A 20,367-nucleotide genomic window follows, 5' to 3' on the forward strand; every position below is an offset into this window, starting at 1 on the left:
CAGTCATATTTGGCTGTCTGTAGTGTGAATCCTGTCATCGGTAATAGTCATATAATTTTAAAGAAGCCAACAGTAAGTCCTTTGTTCCCCCTCATTCCTCAGTGACATATATAACTAGTGCAAGTAAAGAATAGTTTCCCAGTACACATTTGCTTCCATGAGACTGCACCGTAGTTGTCAGGAAGTGGGGCAGCGCTTCATAAGTCAGGCAAAGTTACAGTGTATTTAAGCAGAACTACTTTGTAGTGTAACAAATCACCTGTCTGGGAAAATATGCATTATTAATCCTGTAAGCCTCTGTGGTGAAGAACACCCGCAATGGCTTGTCCTCCTGCTTACCATGCTAATTTGCGCTGTCTGCTGTAGGGGACTGTCTGCTCCTTAGGAAGAAAGTGCCCACATGCCTTGCAGGATTGTGTTAGAGTAGAGTGAGCTTGATGCTTATTCACTGGCTTCTACAGAGTCCCATCTGTTGGGTTTGTGCAGTGGTGAGCCCTCCAGGCTCCATCCATGCAGTCAGCCACATGGAGGTCGTCTGCCAGATACCTACTCACTACCGCCTGTGATATAAGAAAAGTGCCAATGCAGTACCATGTATTTTAGCATGGAATAGTTTCTAGATAAACTGATTATTATCTTGAGTTGCTAAGGAAAGAGCTGACAAGCTCTGAACTTCAACAATGAAGGAAAAGTTGTTATGCTGTAAGAACCACCATACCTTGGCCTCATGTTCTTTGCAGGTGAAGTTAGATGATTGGCTTGTAAAATAGCAGCTCTCTTGTTACAAGCTCTCTTGTTTAGATGGATTAACTGTTCTATGGGAATAAAAGGTCTGTGCATGCTGCCTCTAAAACCAGAGGCACTGGGGAGCAAGGCACAGCAACAGTGGAGTTGGCTTCAGAAGCACTGTTGCTATGCTTGCATGTTTGCACAATACAGTCCAGCACATCCAGTTTAGATTCATTTCTTCAGACATACAGTGGCAGAGGTGTGGCCATCCGTGCCTTAGAAGTCAGTGAGGCCATGCAGCTTAGAGTGGCATTGTATTGGGGATCTCTGCTACCAGCAGTGTCACCACTAACGCTTTGTTTTCTTCTCTCCATTTCACATCCATATGCTTTTGTTACCTCAATTACTGTGGTCTAGATGACTATTCGGTAGTCTTTGTTGTTGTTGTTGTTTTTTCTTTGTTTGATTCTCTCCTTATCATATCTCTTATTTTCGCAGGTTAAGTAAGCATCAGTTATGTCACTCCAGCACAGTATCTGTCAATAGAGGGAGAACTCTTAATATCTTAGCAGGTCATTCAATTTCTTGAGTAGGGACCAATGAACTATCATCTTCCACCTGTGGTACATGTTCTTTAATCATCATTTATATATAATTTACACTCCCTGTGAAAACATCTTGAGTTTGCAATTCTGACACATGGGAGTTCTTCCTCCTGCTCAGGTTCTGAGGGCCACACACATGATTGGGGTTTTTCAGGTGATCAAGGGAGAAGATTGGGCAGAAACACATTTCCTATCTTGAAGCTATAGCAGGGAAGAAAAAAAATCCAACACCACAGAAAATCTCTTGTGCAGGAGATTAGTCTGTATGATTAAGATCAGTTCTGGCTCTAAAACTTGTAAGCATTTTCAAAATTGCTCTCAGACCTGAATCATTGCAACTGTGGCTCTCTCTTGAGGTGGTTTCCCTCCCAAGAAATTTTTTTCCTGAACTTTGTTGTAGTAAAAGGCATGAAAGGAAGAAGAGCTGCTGGTTTTGAAGTCCATTTATTGATGGTATTGCAGGATCCTTCTGGTTCTGCTGCACTAATTAACTAAATAGCCTCTAATACCAGAGCTGCAGGAGTCTGCCTCAGTCAATGCTGAACAGTAAACAATACTGGTTTAGCATGCCAGAACTAGTGCTTGAGAGGCCACAAGGCTGCTCCTGTCACTTGAACATGCGATTTTGTTATGTGGGTTTAAGCCTAGCCATGGTAGCCTGAGCTCCAATTGATAAGCCACAGAAAACACCTTATCTTAGTATGCAACGGGCAAATAGTAGAATGGTGGAAAAGCAGCAACACTGAAATGTACTTCAGGTGAAGCTGCAGAGCTGCTTCAAAACCCTTCACATTTAGAAAGCTTTAAAAACTGAATTTAGTGTTCACAGAAGGCATGTCAGTGTCCTGCTGCAAAGGCAGCACTTTTTGTCCATTCTGACGCTACTTTTGTGTGTCTGAATTTAGGTTTGTTAAAGAGTTTTTGATGCTGAAGCTCTGTGTTATGCAGTATCATGCTTAACACAAGGAATGCTCATCTTACACATAATATTGGGAGTTAAAAATCAATCTGAAGCCATGGCTGTGAGCAGATACTCCTTCTCTGGCGGTCATGTTGAGTATGTAAAAGCTATACTGGTACATGTGATGTTGCTTTTGTTGCAGGGCTTTTGTGTTGGGAGTTGGCATGAGTAAATATTGTTTAATGGCTCAGCAGGCCTCCACATGTCATTTTTCAACAGTTTATTCCATTGGATAGTGTTATTGTAGGATACAGCATCACTGTGATGGCCTGGCAAAGGAAGGGTGATGAGAGAAGAGAGCTGGTTCAGTCAAGAGTGAAGAGCAGGATTTGGAGCTTTGATCTCAGTGCAGGTCATTTTAGTCAAACAGTTACTACACTGCACTTGGTGTTAGGCCTCTGCTGGGGGAACTGATGGTCTCACAGTCCCTGGCTGATGACTGTCTGGAAAATAAAGCCAGTATTAAACTGTCTTTTGTTCCTAAAACTGTAGTATTAGTAGGAGATAATGGTGACTGAGAGGTCATGGTGTTCTTTTGCTGGTTGAGCTGGGCCTTTTATTTCAGATTTGTTCAGGTCTGCCTGCCTTGTTCTGACAGGAGCCCCATACCAGCCTGAGTGCTACAATGGTTCATAACAGCAATCCAATTTTTCCATTTGAATATCTGTCGTGGTTTAACCCCAGCCAGCAACTAAACACCACGCAGCCGCTCACTCACTCCCCCCCACCCGGTGGGATGGGAGAGAAAATTGGGAAAAGAAGCAAAACCCGTGGGTTGAGATAAGAACGGTTTGATAGAACAGAAAAGAAGAAACTAATAATGATAACACTAATAAAATGACAACAGCAATAATGAAAGGATTGGAGTGTACAAATGATGCACAGGGCAACTGCTCACCACCCGCCGACCAACACCCAGCCAGTCCCCGAGCGGCGATTCCCCGCCCCCACTTCCCAGTTCCTAAACTAGATGGGACGTCCCATGGTATGGAATACCCTGTTGGCCAGTTTGGGTCAGCTGCCCTGGCTGTGTCCCCTCCCAACTTCTTGTTCCCCTCCAGCTTTCTCGCTGGCTGGGCATGAGAAGCTGAAAAATCCTTGACTTTAGTCTAAACATCACTTAGCAACAACTGAAAACATCAGTGTTATCAACATTCTTCTCATACTGAACTAAAAACACAGCACCGTACCAGCTATTAGGAAGACAGTTAACTCTATCCCAGATGAAACCAGGACAATATCTAATTTTCAGATGCAGAAAGAGATAGGAAGGAGGCAGGGAGGGTGGGAAGTGCTATCAAGAACAATCACTTTCATACGGAATGAACGCTCAAATACAGATATCTTCAGTATATCTTCACGGTACATTATCTCTCTCTCCTTGGCTCTCGGTATATGCTCAGTTGTTATCAAGACATTTGCGTGGAAATTTCCAGCCTAATAATGTGCAATAATGAACCTTTGCAAGGTACTGCAACATGTTAGGCCCTGATTCAGCAAAGCACTGAAGTGTGTATGTACACATAGGTTTGCCTGTTTCATTGGATCAAGGCTGGATACCTTTGTGATATTTGGATGTAGACCATTTTCTAGTCTTATCAACAATAATACTGTAGCTTCATTGTCTGACATTTACAGCAGAAAAACAAAAACAGAGCAGCTTGAGAGTCAGCATGACTAGAAAGATGCAGTAATTCAAGCTGTTAAGATTTATGGTTATTGCCAGTGGAGGATATTAAAGTAATTTACTGACATGATATACAAGGCTTGTGATAATTTCCCTCAAAAAAATTGAAGGGCAAGAGAATAAGGGATGCTTTGTGTTGTGTGTTCCATTAGAATTGAAAAGCTCAGTATTTCTGATTTTTTTTTTTTTTTGGCGCTTATTCTTGTGGCTTTTGATAAGTCCTTCCCAGCTGCTAACTCCCATATTGCTGCTCATTCTTTAAAACAGCTAGAAGCAGCATGGTAGCTGATTGCCAGAAGGTGATGTGTGTTAGAGCTGTTTTAAACAAAAGCCCTGATTTTCTTGGAAGTAACTTTTTTAATATTAGGATGCCTACTAAGTCTCTTGGTGCTTTGCCAGTAAATATAACTCTGAACCTAAACTGCTGTGCAGAAATGTGTGTAATTGTGGGTTTGTTCGTTTGTTGTGTTTTGGTTGGGTTTTTTTGGTTGGCTTTTTTTTTTTTAATTATTAATAGCTTTTCAAGCAAAATATTTTAGCCTCCTGGTCGCATTTCTACAGAGAATGAAAGTAGCAAGCTGAAGTAGACAAGAGAATTACTACTCTTATAGTTAATTTGGTTGTGTAATTGCAGAATCTGCCAGAAAAGTTAACAGAATATCTGTTTTCCATGAGTATGTTAGGATATAAATATAAATGTTATACCTTCCTGAGCTAGAAACAGTCAAATGCAGGAATCTATACTGTAGCTGAGAAGTGAAGGATATCCTGTCCAAGTCTCAGGCATTAAAAGGGCATTTTGCTAATTAGTTTTATTTTGACCAATGCCTTCACTACAAATGTTGCTGCCTAGAAACATGAAAGGTGTCCTCTGGTGGCTGATGAGTTCTAACATGCCCAGTGAGATGTGACCTGCCGTGTCACATCTCTGTCACTCCGCTGTCAGTGACTGTGTGCTGCATTAGGCACTGCCTCATCAAACACGACATGATGTGAGATGACCATAGGGTATGGCACACTTAAAAGAAAGCTCCCGGGCCCCTCCAGGGAGTTCAGACAGGGAACTGGTATTTTGCGACCAGGCTAGCAGGTGCCCACATCTTACTCAGGCCATGCGTGATGCCTTTAGCAGAGAAGCTGCCTTTTTCAGTGCACGTCCCTCCAGCTGCCTTACCTGACCAGGCCAGCAGCACCGAGAGCTTCAGAGGGCGGCTCCTTCACCTTCAGCTCTGGAACACCAAGAGCTGTAACAGGGAGAATAGTGACCACGTCACCATGGAAACATTATGATTTCTACCATGCATTTGGAGGGGAAAGAGGAAAAGTTTTCACTTAGTCTCAGATTTAAACAGCAGGCTGGTTAGGAGTGACAAAGAGCATCAATAATCACTCCTCTAGCCATTTATGAAGGTACCACATGTAAATCTTTGTATATACCATTTGTAGAAGGAAATTGATGTTGTACTGCAGTAAATATTGGGGGTTTGATGGCTCCTTCTTCAATATTAATTGTTACAGGCTGGAGAGAGGAGCCTTTACAGATCACTTCAAAGGGAAAGTTGAGATCAGCTGGTCTTGGCTCTCTGATACTCTCCAGATTTTAATGTTTTAGGGTTATTAGCAGGGGGTACCCAGCAGGTGGCCCTTGACTTTGGATTTCATCTCCCCAGTTGGTTTTATGATGTCTGATTTTTGTTGACCTTCCAGGTCATGTTAAGAGGCCTGTATTTTGAAGGGGGAGAAGGGAAATAAGTTCTTGTATGAGCAGGTTTCACAGCATTTTTTTTTAAACTGATATTTTGATAGTTTGGCCATGTTTTAATCTGAGTTTATCTTTGGACATGTAGGAGCAGAAGCTGCGTTTGAAGTACATGGCGTACGCTCAGCATTCTGCTTGATGACTCAAGACTGGCCAGCTTAGGGAGCCTTGTCAGATTCAGACCCCGGACACTGCTAGGAAGCTATTAGGCCAACCATAAACTAACAGTAACTGTAAGATGAGGTCCTAGCGTTCTGTTCATGATGATTACATTTTAGCTAGTGCTCAGGCTCTTACCACCATGTGCAACTACTCTGTGGGAAAAGATCCTTGTAGTCATTTGGCATCTGATCCAATGTTCATATGTAAGTCAACGGAAAGTTTCGTTCTGCTGATGCCAATGGAATTTGGATTCGGCGCTGTTTCTTGCAATGATTAACTCGTCCCGGTTGTCAAAGCTAGCAGTTTCTTTAGATGGCAAAGGGCATCTAAAGGCAAATTAACTGAGGAAAAAATACACACCCTAATTTAAAGTAACTGGCCAGCTACCATCTCCCAGCATGTGTTACTACAACTGACATTAGGTAACTTTGTGTGAAGTAGTATCAGAGGCAAAGTGACATGAAGAAAATGGTGTGTCTAAACCCATGGATGCTTGAAACTTCCCTCTAGTGGAAATAGCTCACATTTGAGGTTTTCTCTTCCTTTCTTCTGAGCAACTTTGACCTCATGGTTTGAACATGTGGTGTAGTGCTAGGTCCTGAACCCTAGGCTGACCTTGGACTTGCCTCTTCAGTGCTTTTGACTAAGTTGTCTAACCTGGCCACACCTCACTGACATGGATGTACAAATGAAGGATGACAGGCTGCAGCTTTTAACTCCCTGTGTGCCTCTACTGCTTGGGCACCAGGCTTTTCTTCTCAAAGCAGGAAAGCAAAGGTACTTTTTTACCTTTAAACACTGATGGGACCAGCAGGAGCCTGGTCAATGTAAGACCAGCCCATCTTTCAGTGTTTCTACCCACAAGGTTGGCTTTTGGATCTGGTTCCAGATTGTTCAATCCCAAGTAGTGAATTTTCCTTCTGGCTGTGTGGCTGCTTTGGGCTCTACCAGCAGCCAAGACACACGTCATGGCCGTGTTTCCCTATACATTATAACTGACCTTTCCGCCACTGAAATTAATGATCTCAGCCTCACCTCTTACCCTTTTTCTGAAAGCAGAATTCCTGTAGATTAACAGCAGTCCATATTTGCAGTGTATTTTACCATGTGTTTAGTGTATTTCTGATCCTCATATCAGATATGATTTTTACAGCCTAGCGATTGATTTTTCCATAAAAACTGGTAACGGAGCATGGGGCCAATACCGCATTGGAAGTCCCATAGAGTAGCAAAAGGACATATACTGGCAGTGTAGTTTCATCCTGCTTGCAAAATGGTGAAGGCTCATGTGAACACAGACTAAGATGACCCTTCTGGCATCTCAGAGCCCATCAAGTGGGCCCATGAAACCTGACCTTTAAAGGGGAAAGAAATCCCAATGACTCACCTCAAGAGAGGGGGAAGCCCATTAATCCATCTCTGTGAGCCAAGCAAAGCATCTGCTGGAAAGCCATCAAGCTGTTAGTGTAAGTGGGGGGGAGGTTTGGGGAACAGTGGCCTCTCACCAAGGCATGGAGAAAAATAGCAAGTGTCCTGTTTAGAAGTAGCCATCTCCTGAACTGTACTTTGCACAGTTCTAGATTGATTATGTTTGTTAAGGAAGAGATAGTGTTGTCTTGCAAGGAAGATAAGGCAGGAAAAGGTAATTACTTCAAGAAAGATAATCTAGTCATTTCTAATACGTTAAGCATCTCAAGTCAAACTTTTTCAAAACTGCTAGCAGTGTTCTCATGGCCTAAGAGATTAGAAAAAGAGCAGCAAGAGTAAGCTTTGGTCCTCTTTGTTTTGTTGCATTGTATGTTAAACGTTAACTGTTGATTAAAGTGTTTATTACAATTAACAGGTTTCAACATGCTTTCCGACTTATTTTAAATATGTGGGTTTTAATGTAAGCGAGTTCAGAAGCAGCCTAGTGACTCCTGCTTTGCTACCAGGAGTAGTTTTTAAAAAACAGTAGTAGTTTTTAAAAATCTTGTCAGGTTTTTAAGTGATATTTGTCTTGTACTAACTGGTTTTAGAAAAATTTCCAAAATGTGTATACGTTACTGTAAAAAGCCATTTAGTTGTGTTCAGAGCATTCGGTGACATTTTTAGTCTGTCCACTGGAAATGAAAAATAAGTAATAGGAACAAAAGGGATGCATTCAACATTCTCATCTTGGCAGTTGCCAAGAAAAAACAGTTTCTTCCAGTTTGCATAACACAAGGCCAGACACATGAAAAATTAGACCTTTCTGTCTTAGAGCCTTAACTCACCAGCTGGTGTTCCAGTTTCTGTAGGACTATATTGTTCTGGCAGAGCTGGCAAATCAGTTGCATTGTTTTAGATTTACCTTCCGGGTGTTTCAGTCAGAATGGATGGGCTGCAAATTGCACTGTAGCTGAGGCAGCGTCAGCAAGCCTGGTTTTTATAAAGTTGTTTTTACTTACTTATTTACTTATTTGTTTATTATCACACTATAGTAGCACAAGCATGCGAACCTCACTGTGCAAGGCATTATACACACATTTATTTAAAAAGGCAGGCTCTGCCCCAGAGACCTGATAGTCTGATGATTGGAGAGGAAGGCAAATCTTTAATCAACATTGCATGTGCTGAAGATTACAGAAATACAAGGCATTCAGAGAGGGTTACAGAGAACGGGACTTGAATCGACATTCATGAGCAGTATGGGTTTCTTCCAAGGTTGGAGGATTTTTCACATAGGCCAAAGAAATAAAGCTTAACAGGATTTTTGCTGTTTCATGTCTGGGTTTTTTTTTGTCAGGGGATGTGTGGGATATTCACATTTACTAATTGCTTATGTTCATTCTAGATGGGATACACTCCTTTGCATGTTGGCTGCCACTATGGAAACATAAAAATTGTTAACTTCCTTCTGCAACATTCTGCAAAAGTGAATGCCAAAACGAAGGTGAGTTTTCCGCCTCTGCCTCGCTCGTTCTGCGGAGGCGGCTTGTGCGCCGTCCCTGCTGCAGCTGTTCCCTTTCCCTGTGCCTACAGAACGGGTACACGCCGCTGCACCAGGCTGCACAGCAGGGGCACACCCACATCATCAACGTCCTGCTCCAGCATGGCGCGGCACCCAACGAGCTCACTGTGGTAAGTGCAGGGAGGCCACTAAAAGGCCACCGCTTTCCCCTCGGGCTCAGTTGTCCCACCCCTTGTAAAGCATTTGAGCAAGGGAAATGTGAAAAAACCGTGTGTGGTGGGAGAGGAAAAGAGCAGAGGAAGCCTATTCCCATTCCCCCACATCCTCTATGCCATCATCTCTTCCAAAACTAGAACAGCAAACATCTGAAAATCTTGTCATTTTCATCCCATTTCTGTAAAGAGTTAAAAACTTACAGTTTTATATCCTACTACCCAAAATATATTTATTTCAATCACCAGCATGCAAACATTTATTTGGCTTTTGTTATGCATTCTTCTACAGTTAATTAGCAGTTTCTACACTTTTCCTTGCTAACAGTCAACTTCTGTTATAAATATTTCAATTGCTAGAATGGAAACACTGCCCTCGCCATTGCTAAGCGACTTGGCTACATTTCAGTTGTTGACACATTGAAGGTGGTGACAGAAGAGACCATGACTACAATTGTAAGTACAGCTTAGTTCAGTAGTGAATGGAAGAATTTTTCCTAAGCCAGTGTATTCAGCTTTGTTCAGTTACGTGTCTACTGAGATTCCAATTTAATTTCCACCTATTTCCTTTTAGCAGTGTAAAGTGGATATTCTGTCAGATATGAGCAATATATTTTTAAGGTAGTAGACACTATTAGGTTGCATGCAGAAAGAGTACCAACCAAGAAGAAAATGGACAGTGTAAATGACTGGTCATAGCTGCCATGTTTTTCCACACATCTTGTTGTTTAGGGCACAAACCACATGAATACAGGCTGGTTTGTAGTTGTAAAGACATTACTACAGACTTGTGTAAATAAAAGCTGCTTCTGCCTTATGAGAGTGTTTGCCGAGGGACTGATGTATAATGGCTTGTATTTGGCCTAAGAGAACCTATTCCACTCTATAAAGTGGTTGAAATTTACTTAAAAGCACCTCATTGTGTAGTTTCTGGCATCTTCCAAAAGATGGTGGAAGGCTGTCATCTGCAAGTAGGCACAATGAGCTCCTGCAACCCTAAATATCTATTCACTGACACGTACATGAGCTCCAGCTCATCTGTCTTGCCTCTCGGGAAGGCTTATTGCAGCTTTAGCTGGGAGAGATTGAAGGGACTAGCAATGGTCAAATATTACCTGCTATCAGAAAAAAGGTGATTCACAAAAACCAAAATACTTCTCAGAAAGATCTTTTGTTTGCTAACGTTTTGCCAAATTGCTCAATGAAGAAAACGGTTTTCTAAGGTGAGGAGCCTCCATGTACCACCATAGTGGTAAAGCCAAAATTGGGTCTTAAGAATATAAATTCAGAGCATTGACTCCAATTTGCTTTTTCCTTTCTGCATTTTTTTTTCTGATTAAAAAAAGAAAAAGAGAATTATGTGCACATACGTATTTTTAGGCATATCAGAGATGGAAAACAGTTACTGTGTGTTCCATTTTTTGTCATCGCCCATTTTTGTGGTCTATCAGTGCAGGCAGGTGGTTGCAATACGATGTGCATTTGGGATGACAGGCAGATTTTAGCTCTGCTACTGCAGGTGCCTTTTCTTCTTGTGGCTTTCCCGGCAGTGGTCAATAATTCAGTAGCTTACAGAAAATCCACCACACAAAAGACAAATTTCAGAACAATAAAATATAAAGGAATACGCCAGAAAATAATCACAATTTTTTCTTACAGCTTCTCTCTAGTTTCTTTTCAGGAACATATTTCTCTCTAGAAAGATTCCAAAACAGTTTTCCACAACCTGAAAAATTTGATGGAGAAGATTATATGGGGTAGCATAAACTTGAATGATTGCCTAGTATACAACTAGGTAGCTGCAGGAAAAGTAAAACCCCATTTTTATGCTAAGAACTCCCAATAACACAAGGTTATTCTTAGCTTGTACAACCAAGAAGCTGGGGGAGTTGTGCTGCATGAGATGACTGATCATTTATGTTCTGTAGATGAAAAGGAGTAGAGAGATGGTGGGTCAGGCTGTGAATTGTGCTAGAATGAATGTTAGATGCTGAAAAGTCTATACTACCCCAAATACCTACTCTCAAGAGAAGCCCAGAAATAATTTCCATTAAAATCAGAATGTGCTGCTTATCAGTCACAAGTGTGTAATTTTCAGACTTTGGAAATCTAGACATGAAATCTGATTTACAACTGAGAGTCTTAAAAACTCAGTCAGACCACTGAGACATTTTTTGAGGTTTGTGGCTAAGCAACTCCCAAAAGTAAATTTAATGAAACCAGGGGTGAACATAGCTGATTTTACTATAATTTATATTCAAACACCAATAAAAAAATTCAGTAGTGCCTGAAAAAAAAAAGTCCTGTGATTTTGCTAGTTTAACAGCAATGTCTTAAAAAGCTTTGCAAGTAATTCCCACAAAATTAAATAAGTGTGAGGCTTTTTATAAGTTTCGTGATGTTTGAGCATGCAGGAGTTCCTCTGCCTGTATCAAGTGATAGCAGTAGACCAAGAAACATGAGCTGCCAAATGAGTATTCATGAGGCCAAAGAAAAACTAAACTATTTTGAAATAAATGAAAATAGGAAAGCTATTTTGTCCTCCTGAACTTGTTAATTTCTTATTTGTATATAAAGGTTGAGAAGTAATGGTGGTTAAAAATAATATAATATAAAAACCCCATAAAGATGGGAGTGGGTTTTGGTGTGGGGTTTGTTTTTTCATTGTGTTTGTTTTAATTCCACTGCACTCCTTGAATGGTAACTCTGCAGGGTCTCCTGTGTGACCTAAAACTTTATCAGTGCTTGTTGTGCTGTACCTCAGCTGGAGAGTAAAATGTGCATGTGTATGTCATTTGAGGGATACACAGGTATTCTAGGAACAGATTTCAGGCATTCATAACATTTTTTTTTTCTGCTTCTAATTTTTTTTTGTATTGGTCTTTGGGTCTGAATCAATATAAACATCAGGATGAAAATAAACCACTTCTGAGTGTCTTTAATGCACAAATTCCTTAAGGGGTATCATTTAGCCTGTATGTGATTACATTTTGTCATGGTTTAACCCCAGCCAGCAACTAGGCACCACACAGCCACTTGCTCAATTCCCCTCCACCCAGTGGGATGGGGGAGAGAATCGGGGAAAACAAAAAAGTAAAACTTGCGGGTTGAGATAAGAACAGTTTAATACAACAGAAAGGAAGACACTAATAATGATAATAATAACAATAATATATAATGACAGTAATAATAAAAGGACTGGAATATACAAAACAAGTGATGCACAATGCAATTGCTCACCACCCGCCGACCGATGCCCAGTTAGTTCCCAAGCAGTGATCCCCCCCAGGCCAACTCCCCCCAGCTTATATACTGGGCATGACGTCCCATGGTATGGAATACCCCTTTGGCCAGTTTGGGTCAGCTGCCCTGGCTGTGTCCCCTCCCAGCTTCTTGTGCCCCTCCAGCTTTCTCGCTGGCTGGGCATGAGAAGCTGAAAAATCCTTGACTTAGTCTAAACACTACTTGGCGACAACTGAAAACATCAGTGTGTTATCAACATTCTTCTCACACTAAATCCAAAACATAACACTATACCAGCTACTAGAAAGAAAATTAACTCTATCCCAGCAGAAACCGGGACACAACTCTTCTCATTTGTGGGAAAAACACACAGTTCATGCTGAGGCACCTCTGAAAAAATTCACATAGACTAAGCCTGCTCTCAAATTGCAGCATTTTTCACATGGCAAAAGAGAAACAACTTCCCTCAGAAAGTTTAGTTTAAATAGAGATGACATATTCCTGCTCAAAATTTAGATAACTATTTAAAGAGTTCTCATTAAACCCCTTAACATGATACTCTCTTCAGTGTATTTGTTTCTTCTTTTGATATCACCATCTTCTAGGCTTTCAGCTTGTGCTTTTGCTGCTGTGAAAATGTGAACATAGCTTAAAACACACACATAATATTGCCTATTTCTGTAGTCTTTTTTAACGTATAGTTCAATGCATCTATAAGAAGGAAAGTAAGAAGCTAAAAAAATAAATCTTGTTTTTCTGACTGCAGATAAAAATATGTCCTACCTTGCATTTAATTTTTAAAGTAACTATAATTTTAAGAAAAATGATGTCTGCACTCTGAAATGATTTTTTTTCCTTTGACAGACTGTTACAGAAAAGCACAAAATGAATGTACCCGAAACCATGAATGAAGTTCTTGATATGTCTGATGATGAAGGTATTAAAAAATAAAAAAACCCTCTTGCTTATTTTTCAGTCTTTTGTTGTTGTAAGAAATGTTTGTTTAAAAAAACAACAACCAAACAGTATTAGTTGGATATGGTCTTTGCACATTTGTTATTGTTTTACATTGTTTTGTTGACACATTGATAGTCTATGCTTTTATTTAATTTTTTTTGTTTATTTAAATCATGCAGTTCGTAAAGCCAATGCCCCTGAAATACTCAGTGATGCTGAATATTTGTCAGATGTTGAAGAAGGTATTTGTGCATTTTTGTATTGCAGTGATATTTAACTTAAGCCTCTTCCTTTTATTTCATCTGTCTGAAAATTAATCCTTTCAGATAATTTTCTTATTATCCTACTAACAATAATTTCTGCTTTACAATTAAGAATGCTTTCAAAAATTCTTTAAGCTATTGCTGATAATCCTTTAACTTTTTCTGAATTTCTTATTCCCAGTTTTTTAATCAAATTCCCCCCACTTTCCTGGAATAGTCCTTTTGCTGCTATCTCTGTAAAAGGGAGAAGTGTTTTACTGTTGTAACTGAAAAATTAAATACTGGACAAAAGGTTCAAATACCAAAACACTTTGGAAGAAACAGCCAATAGTGAGAGTGAACAGCAGAAGGAATGAGTTGTTTGTTGTTGTTGTTTTAAATTCTGATGTGAATTCAGCTCTGAAATGGTTGGTTTACATTGATAGTGGACTCTTAGCCTGGAAGAAGTATTTTCAGGTCTGGGGTTTTTTTTTAATCAATATTTCAGTCATGCCATTCAGTAAAAACACATCAGATTACTTTTTGTCCTCAGTAAAGAGGGTGCTGCACTGGACTGAATATATTGGTGTTTGCTAGTATTAAGGAAGTCCCTTATAGCTGAGATTTTGTCTGTATCATCCCGCAGAGTGACGTGAGATCTGAGTGGCAATAAAGGCCTCTGTTTTCAGGGCCTCTAAATAAGTGTCCTGAGCTATGGGCACTAGCAACCTGCCCATTCCAGCTCACTCCTCGGTGCTGGGCAGGTTGACATGGCTTCAGTCATCCCCAAGTATTTAAAACTCCCTTGGCAGCTCCTTCTCTCCCCTCTACCAACATCCCCTGTTAGGTCAGACTTCCCCTGGTTTGGGTGTGCAGGAGTCTGTGCGAATTTCACCAGGAACTGCAGGTTTCCAGAGGCCACGGCAGGATTAGGTTCCCAGGTGACAATCAGAAACAGGAAGGTCTTGAGTTGATGAAGAGGACGACAGTGTCCCGAAGGCATTTTTGTGAGTGCCGATTCACTTACATTAGAGCTGCAGTTTTTTCTTCTCTAGTAGGCAAACGAGTGACTGGGTTCAATTTTCTTGTGCTTCTTTAGTTAATCTCTCTTTCTTCATCCCTAGTGATATATTTACTTTTAATTTTTATAGCATTTAAGCAGTAACGTGTAAAAGATATTTAGCCAAGTTCATTGTGTGCAGCTCTTGTTTAATTCGTGCATTGAAGCTTTTGGTGTTTTCAGTTTGTCATTGTGTTCCCATTGCTGCAGTTCCAAATGGATGGTGTTCTCACCTTACACCTGCGTTTTCCAAGTAACTCTCTTAGGCTATTGTACTGCTCAAAATACTGTATTGTTTTAACTGGCGGGAACAATGATGCATAACAGCGTTAGTTAATAGAGCAGTAACTGTTGCTATATCCCACTGCACAGCATGTGGTGAGGTACAGATGAGAAACACTCCTATATGGAATCTGAATATTAGACCCAAAGATATAAAACCTGTCTTTTAATGTACGGGATCATTTTTTAGCCAAATCTGTGGAAGGCCGTTATAGTCACTAACTCTTAGTTTAACAAAAAACAAACCAAACCAAAAATTAAGAATGCAGGTAATGCAATCGGTTCTTTGCCTAGAGATTGTGTTCTGCACCCATGTTGTTACTAGGGGAGCTAAGAGACTGGTTTATATATAACAGGGTCATTTTCAAACCTAACACTGGAAGAGAGCTCTCAAATCAAATAATAGGGTTTTTATTAATCTATGCTGAAGCATTCCAGTGTGCAAGGCATGCGATGAATTACAGGCTTTGAGTTAATAGACACTGGCCTGTCTCTCTTTCCTGGCTTGTACATCTATAAAGACATACCGACGCCCATCCCCACAAATCCTCAATGTTGATAGGATATTTATATACAATGCATCCACTTATGCCAGTAGAAATAAATATGTTCAAGATGGTAATGCATGCTGACAAATCTCATAGCCAGGGAGCTGATTTCAAAGTGAGAGAAGGGCACAACTTTACCACCCAAATCCAAGCTCTCCCTCACTTGGCTAACGTTCATATTATCAGCCAAAACTCTTCAGCGAGAGAAACTTGTTTAATGATTTCTCAATATGCCACAATCCTCAAGGTTTCTCTCATAAGAGAAATTGAAGGCTTGGAAAGTAGAGTCTCAGAGCTCAGACACAAATGTCAGGAAACTGTTGCCTTGTGTTTATGTCTTGCTGTGCTTGCTAAATAAGTATTTACATGGAAATTGTGTAATTTCTCTTCCCTGCCGAGGACAGTTTGGTTTGGAGTCAGACTGGTTGAGAGGAGAGATCTTTTCTTCCTTTTCCTAGATTACTCTGGCAAATCTGCCCAAATGAGGTTAAGTGCTGGGAAACTGCTACACCGCAAAAAAGAAATGGTGTTTTTTGAAAGATGTGAACATGATTTTGCGGGAAAAAAACTGAAGGCTCATCTTTGTACATAGCAGAAATTTTGTAGAAGAATATAGAGCAATTCCGATGCACACTGAACACGTGCTCTGCTTTTATTTTTAAAGAGATTGCAAATCTTATAAATGTGAAACCTGAGACTGCAAGAACGGGACCTTTCCTCTTACAGTCTCCAGATGTGAGCTCCCACCCCTCGCCCTGTGCAGCTGGGAGCCCCAGCAGTGCACCCTGTGGCCGTGGGGATCCAGGAATCAGCCGTGCTAAAGCCCAACCTGAGCTGTCTGCGGGAGGCCTGGAGGGAACCCCCTCCTCTGCAGTCTCATGCTCAGCCTTGGAGCATCCCTCCAGCCGGGTGCAAGAGCTTTAGTGTGGTAGAGGAATCTGGAGCTCTGCTGAGACTGCCACAACCCAGCTATGAGCTCTGTCACAACAGCCCCCCCAAAAGCTGCCACTGCTGTCCCCGAGGCAAAGGGATAGCAAGCAATGGAAGCTGATACAAAGGGTGGCGAGACTATGTGAGCAATGAAGGGAAAAAAAATCCAAACCAGTCAACGGTTCAGGTGTTGAGAACTTAGTCATTGTCAAGAAACACTTATTGCTGAGCTTTTAATTTTTTTGATTTGGTCTTCAGTAGATAACAAACTTTTGGGTGTACATAAGGACACTGTTTTAAACCTATTTAATGGAGATTCCTCTCTCAGTAGGAGTAAGTATCATGCTAATCAATCCCTGGCAGATTAGACAGATGTTCGTGACTGCACGCTGCCTTATCCCTGAGTAGGTGCTGAGATACAGCAGTTTAAGTGCATTTAAGACAGGTCAGGGCATCCCCGTGCATGAAAGTCTGTTATTGATCATTTTAGGAGGGGTTGATTTATTATATTTTTATGTTCAGAGTTTTCTGAGTTTCTTTGTCTCCATAAAATTTTACAGATTCATAAAAGTTTCAGCGGTTTGGTATTGGATTTTCTCCATACTTATGTGAAACCAAAACGTTGGCTACAACTAGAAGCATCCTGTTCTTCCCTGTGGCTGTACCTCTTCTGCCATCAGGCAGCTCAGGACAGGCTGTGACGAGGGAGTGGCAAAAGCTTCAGAGATCTTGAGCAAAGCCAATGACAAATGCCCATTTGGATCCCAGGCTGTGATTAAATTTTGTTTGGGACTTCTCCCAAGCCACACAATGCCTTCTCTCCTGCTGCTAGAGAGCCTGTATTTCTCACTGGCTTCTAAAAAGAGCATCTACTGTGCACTCTTGCAATTCCCAGTTATAGGAGACATGCTGAGGGACCAGAAAAAGGGGAGAACACGGGTGATGAGAGGTGTGGAAAAGCTTCTCGGGAAGAAAAGAGTAAAGAGAGTAGGACCCCAGAAAAAAAAGCTGAACGAGGGCTAGGCTAGAACGTATAAAGTAGCGGGTGGCAAAGTGAGCAGTAATGCTTGCTGCCTCTCCAGAAGTCCAAGAACAGGGAGCATCAGTGAAACCAGCAAGGGGCAGATTCAGCTTAAAAGGGCTGCTCTTCCTCCAACAGGTAGTTGAATTGTGTGACTCCTCACACACATCCATGGTGTGTGGGGATGCAGAAAGTTTATAGAAGTTCAAAGTGTAACAGGAAGAATCTAAAAGGGGAAAAAACCCTCTGTTCATGACTATGCAAACCTCTTGCAGGTTTAGAAAATACGTGCTTAAATCACTGCCAGCTAGAAAAATGTCCCAGAGGACTTCCACAGTTTCATGTTGCTATATTCTTCTGTGAGGTGTGGCTGCTGTCAGAGACAGGGTATACTAGAACTGATGGGCCTTTGCTTTGACCTGCTGCTGCTATTCTTTCCTGGATTTCGAACTGTTTCCTATACTTGTGGTAGCTATGTTTGCCCACTCTTAACAGCGACATTCATCTTTCTTCAACTTGTAACATATTATGAAGGGAAGGATGGCAATGGCAGCAAAGTAATGCAGTATTCTCCTCCTTTGGTGGTTTTTCATTGATGCCTCACTTTTTGGGGCATTCCTCTGTAGTTTGTGTTCGGAGATTAATTTCGTCTTCGCTTTTCCGTGGGACCTCTCTGCAGGAATAGAGAATGCTGTAAGCAAACAGTGGGCTCGTTACCTGAAACGCAGAAGATTAGGCTGTGGCACCTAATTAAACAGAGCGGGATTGCTGAAACGTGCACCACCCATTTTGCTCCAGCCTCCCACGATCACAAACAATGTCTGGAATTCTTTGAAATTACCACTCCTAGATGCAGCTTTTCCTTTGATGAGCGCATTTCATCAGAGTAATCCTGCTCTGGCTGGATTAGCTGCAGAGCAGGATAACATCTAATGTATTTTGCAGCTCAACTGGAATAGTTTTTTATCATTCTCCACCTTGCCTTTCTTTGACAAATGATGCTCCTCAAGAAAACGCCTCGCCTGTTCCTTACAGGTCTGTTCCTTACAGCGGCGCAGCGCTTGCCTTCAGGCGCTGTAGGGGCAAAAGTTTCCAAATTTACCGGCCCAGTCAGCAGTTGCTTAAAGTTGCCCGTATCTCTCACCCGCTCCGGGCCACCTCGTCACCTCCCAAGCTGCAGTCCGTTTTTCTCAGGCTCCTCAATTTTCTCTCTGGACTCCAGCACCCCACGCTGGAGGGCGGAGAGGGAGCGGGGGCAGCACCCAGCCCTCGCCGCCGGCACCCAGGGGGCGGCTGGGGCTCGCCTCCCGCCTGAGCGGCCGGGGATGGCGGCTGGGAGCGGGGACGAGGGAGGAGGGTCTCGGTCCCGGCCCCGGCCCCGGCCCCGGCCCCGGCGGGCGGGGCGCAGCGCCCTTCCCCGCAGCCCGGCAGCCCCGCGCTCCCTGCTCAGCCCCGGGATCAAGTTACAGAAAACCTACACCCTCGCAGCACCCCTATTTACATACAAATAACTGGAGTGCCTGCATTTATGTCACCATTCGAGAGGCATGCCAAGGGAGGCTGTAATCCAATCAGCAGAAGCTTTAAAGGGATGTCTGCGGAGTGATTAAAAGGGGATTTTTTATTTTTTTTTTAAACCGTAGTCATTATTTTTCATTTTGTTTCATATTTGCAAAGAACTTTGATCTGAGTTGAGAGGACAAAGATGCACATGTCCTAAAATACATACGAAGAGATCAAGATGTTAAGAAGATCTCAGTTGTTGTGTGGAAAGCGAATATGACCCACAGGGATTAGTTTGCTTGTGCTGGTTTGGAGATTAACTCTAAATCACTGCTTAAGGACTAATAGGACTAATAGGAATTCTTGGAAACACCAGGGAAAAAATTCTTATAGACCAGACTGGTGAAAATGGCTTTCCAAAACAGTAAGACTTTTTAAAGTTTAACTTCATATATAATGTTTCTGTTTCTGGTTTTTTGAATGCTTTCTGGTATATTATTAACATTTTAGCTTTTAAACTGTTGCTTAAAATACTGGTTGGTGCTGGGCTGGAGGAGAAAGTCGGTCTGTTTGTTTGCCGTTTGCAAAGCAGTAGCTGAAGGGGTATTTTTAGAACTGATTGTTAGTCGAAAACCAGAGCTCGCCTGTGGTTTCCTGAGTTAAGTGAATGGAAACTAGTCTAAACTCCTTGAATGAAAGTGGGAAACGTGTAGCTGGCTGGCGGAGCCACTTGCCTTCGAGAACACCCTGTTAAACTTCTCTGTTGTGCAACTTTTACACACCTAAAATGCCTTCGCGACAAAGGAGGGGAGCCTCAACGTCGGCGAGTGAGGAGCTTACAGGGAGCTCGCTCTGCTCTGTGTTGTTGAGGGAACAGGGAAAAAACAAACCCTGCAACCGCAAAAGGCATATTTTGGACTTGCTCTGTCAATGCAGGAATGTAGGTTTGCATGATGTAATGGTATGCAAATGCTCCCAGCCAGAGCGAGCTGCTCCGTTAACCCTTTGCGGCGCCTGCCCTCCTCTCCGAAACTTTAACTCTCCTTCCTTTCCTTTTTTCCTCACCCCCCCTAACCACCTACTTCCCCGTGGATGTCCGCTCATCCCCTACGTCTGCCGTTTCCCCCGGGGTAACCGTACGGCAGGGGAGGGCTTCGGCCGGCGGAGCCGCCGGGGGCAGCGGGGCTGGCCGGGCGCAGGGCTTTGTTCGGCTCCCGCGGGGCTGCGCTGCAGCCCGGCCCTCCACCCCCAGCTAGCTGTGCCGTGAAGGGGCTTCCTGAAGGACTTACCCTCAGAAAATCAACCTGGGAGCGTGAAGCTTTTTGGTTTGCTTGGGTTTTTTAATGAGGAAAAAAAAAAAAAATCCCCTCTTGCATTCAAACTTGCAAAAGTTACTGAGAAGTACCTAGGGTGGAAGGAAGGCGGGCCTCTTCTTTGACTCAGCGGCCATTCAAGCTTGCTGCACTTTTCAGTCCTGGTGGGCAAACAGGCTGTCTCTCACAGCCAAGTATGTGTTTGTTTGTTAGTTTTGTTT

At 42.2% G+C, this 20,367-nt stretch overlaps 1 protein-coding gene across 1 annotated transcript in view; it reads left to right on the top strand.

The window, feature by feature from the left end:
• Nucleotides 1–20,367, top strand: part of ANK3 (ankyrin 3) — a 212,148-nt gene that overhangs the window by 116,914 nt on the left and 74,867 nt on the right. The window contains exons 19-23 of the mRNA XM_075025511.1: nt 8,719–8,817; nt 8,907–9,005; nt 9,408–9,503; nt 13,155–13,227; nt 13,427–13,489. Coding sequence (XP_074881612.1) covers nt 8,719–8,817; nt 8,907–9,005; nt 9,408–9,503; nt 13,155–13,227; nt 13,427–13,489 — 430 coding nt within the window. The remainder of the gene's footprint in view (nt 1–8,718; nt 8,818–8,906; nt 9,006–9,407; nt 9,504–13,154; nt 13,228–13,426; nt 13,490–20,367) is intronic.

The sequence above is a fragment of the Buteo buteo genome, chromosome 4 (genome assembly GCF_964188355.1).
Source record: "Buteo buteo chromosome 4, bButBut1.hap1.1, whole genome shotgun sequence".
Classification (NCBI taxonomy): domain Eukaryota; kingdom Metazoa; phylum Chordata; class Aves; order Accipitriformes; family Accipitridae; genus Buteo; species Buteo buteo.